The sequence below is a fragment of the Bemisia tabaci genome, chromosome 1, assembly GCF_918797505.1.
Source record: "Bemisia tabaci chromosome 1, PGI_BMITA_v3".
In the NCBI taxonomy this organism is placed as follows: Eukaryota; Metazoa; Arthropoda; class Insecta; order Hemiptera; family Aleyrodidae; genus Bemisia; species Bemisia tabaci.
This window is the reverse complement of record NC_092793.1, coordinates 78,017,323-78,032,309: the sequence shown is the minus strand read 5'-3', so window position 1 is coordinate 78,032,309 and position 14,987 is coordinate 78,017,323. Positions and strand designations below refer to the sequence as shown.

Genomic DNA, 14,987 nt, shown 5'->3' with positions numbered 1-14,987 from the left:
CGCCGTTTTTTGAAAACTTCGGTGATTTTTTTTCTCGACGTGAATTATATTCAATGAAAATTTCAAGCAATAATGATGAGTTCTTCTCCTTCAAAAAATTAAAATGAGAGTTGAGATTTTGAAACACCAAAACAAGGTACGTCGTTTGAGAGTTTCACCGTCAATGTATTATTGAAACTAATAAAAAATGCCCAATGTTTGGAGCTTTACCTCATCGTTTCAATAACGTATAACTTATCTCAGCACTTAATCTTGATGAAAACCACACCCAAAAGGAATAGAAAAAGAAATGGCTTAACATTGAACTGAATAAAACCTCTGAACAGTTTAATAATTCATAAGTTAAGGTACATTTTTCAAATATCGGTATAAATTAGTTAACGTACTTAGTCCTTTTTTTTAAAGTTACACATGGACCCAAAATTAAGAACTACATCAAGTTCCTGATACACTAAACATAATTTCTATGTGAATAAGATACAAGTGATTCAATGATGAAACTGTGAGGCTCAATCATCTGTAATGAACTCAAAAATTATATTTTTCCAGTCTTTGGTAATTTCAGGAATTTGCTAATAGATACTCAGCGCCTACATTTTTGAATAAGACTGAATAAAGATATCGAGTTCAAAACTTAGCTGACTAAATTGATGCTTGCTTACCACTGCTGCACATTTTTCCGAGCTGAATGATTAAAATGGAGCGTGATCCTGTGGCAGGTATCAAAAATCTCAATTTGAAAATAATACAATTTTCTTCATCAATATCCACCAAAGAAAGCTCCACTTCAATCCTCTGAGAGCACATGTAAAGACCCAAGATGTGGATTTAAGAATACTTCAGGGCTATTTAGAGTGAAGAGATGAAATATAAAAGTTAACATGCCTCATCAGGGTCAAACTCATGGATTGAAATGGAGGTAGGTACAAACTGAACAGTACAGCACTAAAAGTGGCTTAAAAGTAGCAATGGATGGGAAAGGGCTGCAAAACTGAAGCACTCCTTGCAGCATTGAAAAGGAATCAGTAAAATACCAAAATGTTTAGTAATATCATTTACTGCATCATTTTTCTGAGTACTATCACAATCAAACAAAAACATTGAAAATTTAAACATTTTTTGCCTCTTCTGGGTATCGACAGTGCACAGGTAGCAACTAATTGTTCAAATGTACGAGTGCTGCAACTAGACAGGATCACTGGAAAAAAGTCATCATTGCTTACAATACATTGCGAATACCTACTTTATTAATTTACACTTTAAAACAAATAAAATACTTACATAAAATGTACAATTAAAAGTGATACAAAATGAAAATTGAGACGGATTCCAGTTACCTCTTAAGATTAATGTTAAGGAAACACGAGGCACAACTAAACACGGATGGCTGTCACAGTTTCTCATTCAGTTTTTGAGAATCACTGGTCTGAGAACTAAGTTAGTGACCTGTATGAGTGCTAGATGGTTATAGTTCAATTTACTGATGAGTCTAATTAAAAACTATTATGAATAAGATTGGAAGAGTTTATGGACCTACTAAATGGTACGCACAGAAGTGAAGAGACTGCTGAAAATGAAGGGATTTCAATAGAGCTCTTGCACGCATCAGGGATTTACGATGTAAGTGCTTGTCCGTGTGAAATTTTGCGAGAAACTTGATGGTGCCACCGGTTTTCTCGGAAATGAGCTCCAAAAAAAGTTGAGGGTGTAATGGAAGGGACCCACTGTGCTGAGACTCTGAGAGGTCAATTCTGAATCCAGTCAAATTCTCCATGCACAAACGAAGAGCGAATACACGGGCAGGATTCCCATGCTTCCAGCTTTGGAGTTCAAAAACAAAGTCACAACACAGCTAATGTATTCGATCCCTATCTGCACATGGAAAAATTGACTGGACATAGAGGTACACTCTCAGCATAGTGTAGGGGATCCCCTCAACTTGGAGAGCTTTTTTTGGGCTAGGGAATTTTTTTCAGAGATACTCAGAGGCATCATTGTGTCTCTTGCAAAATTTTATGGGAGTGTGAGTATTTATATTGCAAATCTCTGAGGCATGCAAGAGCTCCCATTCAGTGGGTGAAAATGACTTTACTTTGAGTTCTCTCCTTAATCTCAAGCCAAGACATTTTTGAGTTCCCATCCCTAGGGATGACTCATTCCGAATAAATGAGTAAAAAGCCTTGAGGGAAATTTACACCGGTGCCTGCAACCTACAAAATTTTCGTGCTAATCAAACCCCGATTCATTAGCCTCAAGTGACAATTCAAATGATCAATATCTATCATCTCATGTTCACTCTTTCTCTAATTGTTAATGAAAATTAAGTATGTAGGTGATTCAAAAACTACAGCAGCCTTTCACAGATTATTTGGCTTTGGGTTAGTTTATGAAGTATGTTGACCATTGAAAAGGTCTAAGCAACTGATATAGTGATTTCATTACAACCTTTTGATGCAATTTATATAACCTTGATAACCTTATTAGGCTTTTACCACTCTCTCAAGAGTAGGAAAACCGAAACAAGCTGATCAGATCCTTTGGTATGATTGGAAACATTGAAATGTATCAAAGGCTTTAAATGATGTCACTTGATCTCTATTACTCCTTAAGAACATAAGCAAACTAAAGCTATTGCACAAAATCATTTCTCAATAATGATCAGTTAGTCCAAATCAATGATAAATATTCGCCACTAGTATTGCCATTAGTGACTTGTTTTTAAAAAGATCTCATTGAGCATTAAAATAATTCAACAGACAGTTTAAATTGAACGAAGATAACTAATTTCAATAATAAAACAAACATAATGACTCTGAAAATAATTGAGTAATAGACAAATGATTGGAAGACCTAAACCTAGAGTTTTCAAAAGTGTTACAGTCACTCCAATACCACTTTTTCAGGTTACTGATGACGACTCAGAGTAGGAGTTAACACATGAAGCTCCATCATAAATTGTAGCATTCTAGGTACAATATGAAGATATCAATTTTTATGGTACATTATGCACCTACTGAATATAATGAGTTAAATGTAGACTAATTACAAATGTACATGACAGTTATGTACTTCCATAAAAAAAAAAATCTTGCCATGACATATAATTTGCAGTCGTTCATTATTGTGGCACTGTCACACGGCAACAGTATGTAAACTTTAAGATGGTGTCCGAGGTGAGGTCTACAATCCCATTTAACGATCAGTCTCATGCTCTTCAAAAGTTGTCTAAAATTATAGTCTTCTGAACAGGATACAGCAGCACTACACTTCACAATAATTATTTGATGACTTCATTGATAAGCTAACAGGTCTGCTTTAAACGTTTACAACTACTGATACATTAATTAATGGGTGATCCAGAATTTTAAGCTTCCTAAAATATGATGTAATTACTGCCTCCGTTATCTCATAATATATGAACGTATGGGATTCTACTCATTAGTATAAGAAAAAATTCTTACTGGCACACTCATACTGCCATCCTTTTGACGGAGCATTATGCATGTTGGCATTTGGCAAGGAACTCCTGCTCCTATGGTGATATCAGAAAGATACAGATTGGAGAATTTATACCACCAAAATTTAGAAGTTCATTCAGTAGCAAAGTAAGAAGAATACCAATTACTTAGTAAAAAAATAAACGACATACATATTGAGCCTCTTACAATTCTTTTTCAATTTTACTTTCTTCGCCAATATCTGCAGCAAGAGGGGTAAAATTGTCATCTAAATAAGTTTTTCCCGGAAAAAATTGGCAATTAAGTGAGACTTGATCATTCTTGAATGGACGTGTAGAACTGCTGATGAAAAACTCATCATCATCTAATGATGGGTTGAAGGAGAAATCTTTATCAATCGGAGTAAGAGCATAAACATTGTGCTTCTCACTGGGTTTGACTATTTCTGTTTCTGACTCTTGAGAAGATTCCACAGACAAGCCGTCATCGGAGACACCCATCTCCCAGTCAGTATACTCTGAGAAGTCAAAATTGATGAGAGGAGAGAAACGAGAACTATTTTCCCACGAGGCTTCTTCAGAGTCTGAATGCTCCTCTCTTGGGTACTCGTAAACACAGTGGTATCGCTGTCGTTTGAAAGACACACTTTTCTTTGGCTCACTCTTCATTTCAGGACTCTTAAGTGCCGATTTAATGGGAGTCGCTTGACTATTCCATGATGACGGGACGAATTCTGCTGTGTCTTCATCGTCTTCATCATCGTAATCATCATCTTTTTCAACTGAATCTTCTTCCTGTACAATATGATTCAAAGCAGCGTTTAATTCAGAGCTTCCGCACCAAAAGTCTCCATCGTCTATCACAGCTTTAGAGTCCGTAACTCTACTTTCTTCATTCCAGTTGTTGTCTGAGTCTAAAGTCTCTTCTATGTCAGAATTCTCAGCACTATTAGAATCAATAAAAGAGGTGGACATCATTTGATCATCGTTATTATTGGCTTCAGAGACACTTAGCTTCTCCAAATTTTTAAGGTCTGACAGTTTTGGCAGGACTAGCCATGAAGATGGGTGCAGACAGTCATTCTGGTCAGATGGAGAGGGCAAAGGCACACTCACTTCAGAGGTTGGTAAATTAATTTCTAATCTGCCATGCGCCACTCTATTTATTTCATTCAGTCTTCGGTTGAGCTCCGCGTTGTCTACGATAATTTTTTGATCACTACTAAATTCGTTCACCTTCTTACCAAAATCTTCACTCAACGTTGGTTTAATGCTTTCATCTACTTTGGTAATTTTAAATTTTTTTCGACAGTAGTTTTTATAATTTTCTTTCGGGTCCTGATCTGGGTCACCATCTTCACTACCACCAATCAAACTGTTGTTGTCATGTGTTGGAGGCTTTATATTCACTTCTGTCACTGAATCTTCAAAAGCTAAGGTGGAACTTAGCTCAACTTGATTTTTTATGGTGGAAGAAAGTGAGAGAGTCTCAGATGTTCGAGGCTCTGAATGAGAGCTGATCAATGAATTATGATTCAATGAGTAATTGGAAGCACTGCCTTTCATTTCATCAGCAACATTGCTGGTGTCAGAATTTTGAGGAGTGAATACAGTCTCACTTAATTTAGTTTCATTGCAATTTAGTGAGGCACATGTCTTCCCATTGTGTGGCTGGGAGCCCTCTACAGAGTTTTTAATTTCCCTTTCATCATTCAGAATGCATGAAGATTGTAACAGCAATTCGTTTACGTTTTTTGTAAAGTTGGATTGTTCCTGAATAGCCTCTGATTCCTTGGAGGGCGAAAGAGGACATTCGTCAGTTTCTATGTCTGTGCCACTATCTTCGTCCGATGAGGAGTGAATTGTTTTATCATCAGTGAAATTTAAATCTGACTGAGCTGAGTTAGGAGATAGAAAAACTTCTGAGAGACTCTCGTTTAAAGATGAGAAGGTTGCATTAGGATTAGTAGCACTTGGCGAACCAGTCACTGGTGTAATACTACCGACAGAATATTCAGAGCAAGGATCTGCATTCTCAAGTTGATCCGTAGTCAGTTCTAGAGAGTAAGATGGATTGAGCTGTTGAGATTTAAGACCTGAATTTTTTAATATCTGAGTCTCACTTGAATCTGGGAAAATCGTAGTAAGCTCTTGGCACTCTTGCAATGCTGGGGTGTCGGCTGGTGCACTTTCATAATCGATTCCTTCTTTTTCAGTATCATGAAGACTTAAAGTTCTAGAAATATCGGAAGTGTCAGAAATAGATGAGGAACTACTAGAACATCTGTTTTCATCTTCTTCTGCGATCGGGGATAAGTAGTCTGAGAAATTGCTGTACTGAATAAATATATTTGTAGCTTTTCTGGGATTTCTCTTCGATTCAAAATCTTCACAAATAATAAGATCATCATGAGTTGATTCTTCCTCTTCCTCTGAGTTGAGACCTGGAAGATGCATTTTTAATAATTTCTCATTTAATTCATTCCGAATTGCCATTAGATATTCTTCATTAACAGCCTCACCCCTGTCATTGTCATCTGTGATTTCTTCTGGGAGCCAACTGCTATCCACTGACTCCAAATGCTGAGGATTTCTTGAGTGCAAATACCATCCTTGGCCTCCCTCGTGAATTCTATCTTGTTGTCTTTCCTCTTCTGAATCAGAAGATGAGGCTGAGTGACATTTTTCAAGCGACAACCTTAACCTGTCATCTTCATTAGTGCAGAAGGAACTTTCGAAATCGTATGAGTTTCGGTTCAATTTAAATGGTTGGAACTTACCATGAAGTCGCTCATATTCTTCGTAGCTAGGGGGTGGCTTTTCGTCTTCCTCAATTCTAGGCGCATCTTCGGTGGCTGTTCTGTCATCCTCTTTGTTTAATGATTGTAATTTATCCACTATGTTGTTATCATTTGCATTGTAATTCGGCATGCTTTGCAAGTTGTTCTTTACAATTTCGACATTTTCGTCACAATGGTAAGAAAATGGTTCCTTCCTCAATCCATTTTCCGACATGAATGAGTTGTTTACACCAGACTTCCTAATTTCACATGAATCATGAACCTGAATTTCATGTTGAGGATTTAATTCAAGGCTCTCAATAGGAGAAGTACGTTGGGAGTCTTTCAACTCATTTTCTATATCCTCCAAATTATACTTGTTATTGTACATATCATCACAGCTTTCACTTGGACTACTTTTGTCTCTAAAACCAGTATCACTACTCTTTTCATCATCTGGTGTCAAAGCTTTAAGAGCCAAATCTTCTGTACTTACACCTGGGCTACGGCTTGTATTTGAACGATCAATGTGTTTGGCAAAATACTGTCTCCGTTCATTTGAACAATCTTCACCTTCTTGTAATTCTTGGCTAAAATAACTTTGGTCAGCTAAATTATTATAACTGGTGTAAGGCCGCAACTCATAATTATCATCATCAAGAACATCCGAAGATTTTCCTGAATCAAGATACGTGTCATCAGACTGATCTTCATAGAAACGATTATAAGTATAATCACCCATAGTTTCAGGTACAAAATCACAATTATCAACAGTCTCAATATATATTTTATCACAATTCTCATCCAAATCCCTATTTTTTGGTTCAAGATGATTTTCATGTACACTTTTTCCATCCAATTTGTTCTTCCTGTTCCATTCCAGAACAATTCCTTTTTCGTCTCCATCTTCATTATCTTGCTCCGAGTTTAGTTCATTACCTGAATTTGTTTTGAGGCCTTTGTACAAACCTAGTGTGAAATCTTCACAAGAACCTAAAATTACTGTATTTTCTAGATTAGTTTCCAATGAGACTGGCAAGATGAATTGCGTATTTTCTGAGGACTCATCGAAAATAATTCCTGAATCACCAAGCTCAAAATCAATTATCTTAAGTTTACTCCCTTCCTTTTCACTGTCAGTGTTGACGTCAGAAGTCTCTTGTCTTTGCTCCTTGTCTTGGGCACCTTTTTTCTCTGTACATGGATGTGTGTTCCAACTACCAAAGTTGGAGTCTGGTTCCTCCTCGTTCAAGTTGTAGTGAGATGATTTATTCCTATCACTGGTCTTCACCACATCATCTTTGATAGTAGAATTGATGATAAAGTCTGGTTTCAATTCTTCAACCGTCAGATTCCAACTATCAAGTGTGTCTAAAATCTTTTCTTTTCCACTGGACTCATTATGGTGACTTATGCCAGGTGACATTTTGTTAGCTAAGGCAGAATTTATTGTAGGATTATCTTGCTCTTGCTTGCAATTTCCTAACAGTGCATCATAATGAACGTTACTTCTACCATTCTCATCAAGGATCATTGCAGTATGTTCTTCCACATGACAGGGCTGACCATTTGAAGACTTTTTAAGTACATCATCATCTGAAATCTCTGAAGAAAGATGATTCGTCAAGTTGATAACGTCAGTCATAGATGTTGTACTTGGTATTTCAGACTCGCTGTCTAAAACTACACTTGTAGTTGCTGGACTAATTGGCTTACTGGAAACCGAGACTTCATCTTCTGGCATGGACTTTATGGGTATTAAAGGCTCTGTACTTTGGTTTTTTGAGGTGATTTTGGATGAATTAGTTTTCTCCGAGGCTCTTATCTCTAAAAAATGGTCCGTTTGATGGAAATTGGAAGAGTTAGTAGAGCTTAAATCACTAAATTTAAAATTTGGGTTATTTATAAAGTAAGTTAAACTATCTCTACGCAAAAAATTTAGGGACGGATCATCCATATCTTTTTTCTTCAAGGCATTCTGAAATTTCTTCAAATCACTGTCTGACTGCTCTGCTGTTAAACTGGAGTAAATACACTTATCACTTCCAAAAGCGATGCTACTGGTGAGGGCATTGGCTTTGGTGTTCTGTCGCACAATTTTATTGAAACTGAAAGATGGCAAAGAGTCTGACTCACTACCATCACTATTATCAATGTGTGTGAGAACCATAAGATCTGCTATACTTTTTGACTTTTCCTTTACTTTTTCAGAGAATTCTCCTCTTTCAATTTTTCGTCTCCAGATTTCATCCTCGGTATCAGTGCCTGAAGAATCACCAGTCCTCCTCATGAGAAAGCTATCATCTTGAAAACTATCAGGGGGAAATTTGAGTCTCCGATCCATGAGGAAATTGCTGTTCACAAAAGGACCGAGTTTGAATTCTGGCACAGGATTTGCACTCGTAATGCCGGACAATCTGCGATTCGTGGAGGGACTATCATAACTAGATTCGTTGGAGGAGGAGGTCTTCTCTAAGCTCAGAGCAGTGTCAAGATCGTTAATCGCTTTGTAAACACCACTCACTAACTTTGCATCTTTTTCATTCTTGATTTCAATATTCTGTAACCATTTATCCATTCGAACATCTTCCACCGAGCGATCTATCCCCTTCCCTTCATTTATATCCTCTAAAGAGCCTTGTAAATTTTGCAAACTTGGTGATTTGAGTTTGATTGGCGAAGAGGTTTGGGAGAAAAATTCTCCACCAGAGCTGCTGACAGATAATTGCGGTGAGATAGTCATTGATGAAGAGCTCTCAGCTAGTAATTTTTTACTGCTTAAATCCATTTCTGATCCAGTAAATGCTGAATGCTTATTATCCATAACAACTCCAGAGTCATTATCACTTTTGACTCTGTCTTCAGATATGGTTGGAGTGTGATTATCTGTTTTGGGGACAGTGTTTGGTTTCATATTTTCCCATCTGCGCTCAAAATCATCCATATCATTTGGTGTCTTGATTTTTGATGTAAGTAGATGATTCAGCATGGAGAGGATATGGCTAATTGATGGGCGTTCTTTGTGATTTCGCCAACACAGCTGCATTAAATAATACAGATGATTTTTAAACGGTGAGGGAAAACTTGGTTCAGGCAAGCGCACTTTTTCACTTCCTAAAACTTGAACAATGACTTGATCATCAGACAGGTTGGTGTACGGCAACTTGCCAAATTCGCAGATTTCCCATAAAACTACACCAAAACTCCATACATTAGCTGGAGCTGTCACTTCCTTCGTTTCAATTGTAGTATCCGTGCAAAGCAAGGATTCAGGTGCGCACCATCGAATTGGTAATGCAACTACATCAAGACAATAGTAATCATCTTTGAACGTTTCAAAGCTTGTGCCATAGTCACCAACTTTGATTCGTAGATCTGAAGTTACGAGAACATTACGTGCAGCAAGGTCAGTGTGAACAAAGCCATGATGGTTCATGTGTGCAAGACCTGTAGCAATATCAGCTGCCATCCGAAGAGTGATTCCCTGTTGAGTTAAAGTCTCTCTACTGGCAATATTTTGAGAGAGCCAGCTTTTCAAATCACCTCCATTACATGCTTCAAATAAGAGAAGAAATGGATCATTTTCCAGACATCTGCCAAGTAACCTTAAAATATTCGGATGACTAAGTTCCATGTATGGTCTGGCTTCATGTAAGAAAAATTTCTGCTCTGAATCAGAGGCGCCTTCACGCAAAATTCTAACTATCACACGACTTGTCCTTCCATTGGGAAGAATACCACGGGCCTCACCTTCGACAACTCTACCAAACCAACCTCGACCACATTCTCTTAAGTAGTGCAACTGCTGCCGTGGGAAATCATCTTGTGGTTCTTGGAACCATGCTTGGACTGATATACCTTTTGTAAGAGCATCAGTGAAAGCAGCTGGTCGTGGATTAAGAGCAGGCACTTGTTGATGTTTTGGAGTCAATGGAGGTAATGGATCGAACGTTATTGGAGTGGCTCCTGATGGAGGAAAAAGCGTAATCTCAGATTGAGTATTGACAGTTGAAAGCGGATTTGCAAATTCAATATTACTCCTTGCAGTACTTCTTGTTTGTGATGAGAATTCCTGGAACCCTTTTTTCCTTTTACAACATAAACAACCTGCAAGGAATGTTGCAGACAAGCCTAATATGACCAGAATAGTGATATAGAATGAGTTGAAACCTAAGTGCGCTGCCACTGATTCGTTGTAATTTTCTGAGAGTAATGGGTAGCCTTCAACATCGATCAGATTAAACCCAAAAAGGTAGCACGTAAACAAAGAGTAAATCTGTTTCATATTTTACAGACTTGAATTTTTTCAATACTAAAGGAATATTAATATAATACAAAAACCAATAATACTGATAAAAAATACTGACAGTAAAGAAGAATAAAGTCTGATAACACTGGGCTTGCTTAAAACACACAGCCCTAAGTTGGGAATTGTAGCAACAGTATGCAATCTAAAATGATGACAATTGAAGGACTACCTACATTCTTACAGACTTACTTATCAAAATGGAATTCAAAGACAAATAAAACGATGGTAATCCTCTTCTTGTAAAGGATTCCAGATGAAGTCCAAGTCACCCAGACACGAGGCGGGAATTAAGAAAGACTCTCACTTGTCAATAATACTTCGGCACTCCAAAAGCTTTCAACCTTCCAGTCTCGCAAATAATCTGAAATCAAGAATTTAGACATCACTTTCCTTTGCAACAACTTCATCTAAAATTGTTTTCAGAGCAAACTGAAAGTCAAAACTGAACATAGATTTACTGAGTTGGAACATTATTAACATTTGAGGTGTTTTGGACTTGTTTTGAAAATTAAAGACACGCCTATCGTTAAAGAAGGGCCATGGCTAGAGTGAGCAAAATGCAGCACACTGACGAAGTTAAGATGATTAGCAATTGAAATTAATCATAGGTTTTTGTCCTCATATTGATCAACCGGTCCATACTGCATAGCGTACAACTCTAGGTAAGTGATGTGCTTCGGACTAAAACAGGCAACTTATGCGCTATGATTGTCACTTTTTGGGTAGACTTGACAGCTAGCAAAATGCCTCAAAAAATAGCATATCGACGGTGAAACTACCAAACCACGTATCTCGGTTTGCGACGTCGCAGACTTCCTGTCATACTTTACTTTTTAAATGAAAAACTACTTAACGTCTAGTCTTGAAAATTTCTGTGATTTTTCCTCTTTGTGCGGAGAAAATTCTGTGAAAATTTCAAGGAATAATATTGATTTGGTGGACTTCAAAAAAATAAAATGCGAGCGTAGATTTTTAAACACCGCAAACGAGATATGTGGTTTGGTAGTTTCACCGTCGATATGTTGATAGTTATTTGACCAATATAACTAGACAGTCAACAAGCTCTTCCCATAGATAAAAGAGGTAAGCTTTAAAGTTGATTTTTGAGAAATGTTCATCTCTGAATTTCCTTAAATAATAATGATTTTAAAAGAAAGCTTCTGAATACCAAACAGAGAAGAGAGAGCTCTTTCTAGGCAAGTTCTTCAGATTGTGGAACAACATCTGAAAGATCAGGGAAGGGTAGCAGTAGAGTCAGGTGAAATCTTGTCATACGCTTTGCAACTCGCCAAGCTTGAGTACCTTGTGAATTGGACATGGAAAACGCAAGGTGTAGAAGAGATATTCTGCAGCTGCCACCAGCTTTGGTAAATGCAGTCTAGAGAAGCCTAGTCAACCATCTGTTAATCCAACATCCCTCCCTCACCCTTGACTAGTTTGGAAGTAAGAAAATTTTGTAAAACGTATCAGGCATTAGAGATTTCTGAGTTGCTCAAATGTTAATGAGAACAGAGTAATGGCTGAACATGAGGGGAGGATGGATAAGAAAACCATTACATGAGAGGAAGTGTACTTAAACCTCAGGGACCTATTTACAGATGTGTCATACAATCTGGAATAGTTCAAGTGCAATTCGACAATGAAACTGCAGAAACATGTATCTTGTATTTTGTGTATTAAAATCTCCCGCTTCCATTTTATATTGTAGGAGAACATGCCAACCCGGTTGCCTCAGATTTTCAAAAGTTTTTCTTCTCATAGATAAACAATAATAGGAAAGTTTTAAAGAGAAATAGTTTTCCATTTGAAAAATAAATCATGAAAGAGCAAAAACATTGTAGGTTGAGATAAATGTCTATCTCTGATCAGCGCCACTCAACAGGTACTGCATGGCAGTGGTGACAACTGACTGCTGGCACCACTGATCAATGGTGACGTAGACAGTGCATGACTTTTGTTTCGACATACAATAACTCTTCTCTAGGGAGTCCAGAACGTTGTGCACTGAGATGCGTATTCCTGCAGTTTCACCGAGGAATTAAAAAGTAATCAAAGTAGATCTGTGGTATCTAAGAGATAAATCAACACTAGACACATAGTTACATCCTCAATCTGAATGATATCAATTGTGATAAAAGGATCAGCAACTCGGTGAACTATTCCAGTGGCTGAACTTGGGGGACGAGCATGTATAACTCTCATTTCTGTAGCAGGCTGACATATATAGATAATCATAGGAGCATTCTTATGATGAATCTGATGAATGAAGCAAAGGCTAGTTAGAGCAATCTAAGGAGCAAAGCAATTTGCAAAATATCATCTGAGAACTTGAGAGTAATAAACATAAAATACTCACGCTATCATGATGCTAATCGCTCCATCTGACTTATATCAATTTTGGTGAGAGGTTTGGAAATTCTGTAAACTTTGAGCGCTGCTGTGCTCGGTGGACAGGAAACGGTTTCACCCTGATCCACACTGCAGGGCTGATAGACATTAGATACAGATGTCAATTCTATGGGATAGTCACAGTGCAATCTTTCTCGGTCTTCCTCAGTGCTCTTGAAGTTTCGCAAAAAACAAAAGAGAAGGAGTACCATGAAAAGAACATATAACACACATGCCGAGCTTATAACAATCATATACGAATCTAGAATGTCCAGAGGTATCATAATGCACGAATAATTTCATTTTCTCTGGTTATAAAAAAAGTGTTCCACAAAAGTAAGGACAGATGCAATGTAAGAAGTCTTCTACATAATTTAGCCTGGCACCCAAGTCACAATGAGACTACAGTTCACACTATTACGAATATTTTATCACAACTCAAAGAACCGAGAGAATAACTTGAGGATACATGGAAAAACACAAACAGACAGAAGTATGTAATTGGGGAAATACTTTTTCTTTTGACTTTTTCGACTGACATGATAACATAACCTCAAAATGAAAACCTCCACCCCAATTCAATTTCTTGATTTTTTGCTGCAATCGTGAATCGTGCACAGTCTGGGTAAAATGGTTGACGTGACAGATATGACGAACACATCATCATCATAATTTAATAGTTGATATTTATTATTTACCCTTACGTTTCTCACAATTTTTTCTCGCCCCTCCACTAGATTTCTTGCAGAATTGTCATATATGTGTGTTACACAAACCAGCCAAATGGTCTCGACTCATTGTCAGCGACTCGTTATCGGGGTTCGAGTTATCAGTCAGATAATGGCAATAACAGCAGATCAGTGTAGATCAACGAGGCTGGGTTGGAGGCCCCGAAGCTTTCCGTGTAATGTACGGAAATTTGGTCACGGATAAGGATATTCGTGAAGTCTACGTATTGCGGGTCCAAGGCTCCGTGAAATAAAATCCACCTTAGCATAGATATTATCGACGGTGAAACTGCAACAAACCTACAACAAACAGTGAATCGATAGCCGAAGTCTGAAACCACGTATCGCCACTGCAGTGCTTCAAAATTTCCGTTCGTTTTATTTTGACGAGGAGAAACAAGCGAACTTCATAGCCATCTTACAAAATATTCTGCGCAAATTGCAGAAAAATCTAGGAGGTTTTCGAAAAAATTGCGTGGACTCGCTGTTACAGAAAAAAGTAAATATGTCCGGAGATTTGCAACGCCGCAAACGGATATACGTGGTTCCGCACTTTGGCCATCAGTAGATGAATCTAGGTACTCTAGATGAATCTCGATTTGCGACGCAGACAACAGACTGAAAGAAATTTGAAAACTACAAAAATATCTCTTAAAAAACTAAAATAGTTTTAACAGAGCCTTTCGCAGTATCTTGTACCTGAGGTAAAATTTACGAGTGGTAAAATTTAGGAGAAAAACTTATAAAATGTATATGTATACCCACTTAGTGTTAAAAAATCTTAAAATATCAACTGAAGTTTGTCAATACTAAAAATATTTAGAAACAAATGGTTTAAAAAATCTTACAAAATGGACAATTTTTCTTTTAAAAGAAATCTTCACATGAATTTTACGAAGAATAAAATTTTACTTGAAAAATTGGGCAAGAGGGGTTCCTTTACTAAAGCGATCATTTCAACAGTTTTTCTTTTTTTTCAGTGTTTGAAAATTACTTTTTGAAGGTCACTTCTACCTAGGTACTAGGGCTACTAGCATATTTCATTTTTCAAATGGAAAAATTCTCGACGTCATTTGTAGAACTTCTCTGATTGTTCTCTTCAGTGTGGAAAATATTTTTCAAAAATTTCATGCAAATGTTGCTTCCTTCTCTTTTGGTAAAATATGATGAGAGTGGAGATTTTGAAACACTGCAACTTGAGATATGAATTTTTGTTGATTCACTATCTAATATGGATTTTCATGAATGTGACTACGAATTTCCATTCATGGGTATATGGATTCCCGTAAACAATACTGGGCTATTCAAGAATTTTATCCATTTAC

General features: G+C 37.2%; 1 protein-coding gene across 3 annotated transcripts; it reads right to left on the bottom strand.

Moving 5' to 3' along the window:
* Positions 1-300: 300 nt before the first annotated feature.
* Positions 301-14,412, bottom strand: LOC109043959 (uncharacterized). Of its 3 annotated transcripts, none has more exons than XM_072306232.1 (3): positions 13,633-14,412; positions 12,903-13,107; positions 301-10,907 (listed from the first exon to the last, which is right to left on the bottom strand). In XM_072306232.1, the coding sequence occupies exon 3, from the start codon at positions 10,520-10,522 to the stop codon at positions 3,662-3,664; it is 6,861 nt and encodes a 2,286-aa protein (XP_072162333.1). In that variant the 5' UTR covers positions 10,523-10,907; positions 12,903-13,107; positions 13,633-14,412; the 3' UTR covers positions 301-3,661. The 3 variants fall into 3 exon arrangements, with proteins under 3 accessions (XP_072162333.1, XP_072162332.1, XP_018916897.2); XM_072306231.1 differs by having other exon boundaries at positions 13,639-14,412; XM_019061352.2 differs by lacking the exon at positions 13,633-14,412 and having other exon boundaries at positions 12,903-13,580.
* Positions 14,413-14,987: the final 575 nt, after the last annotated feature.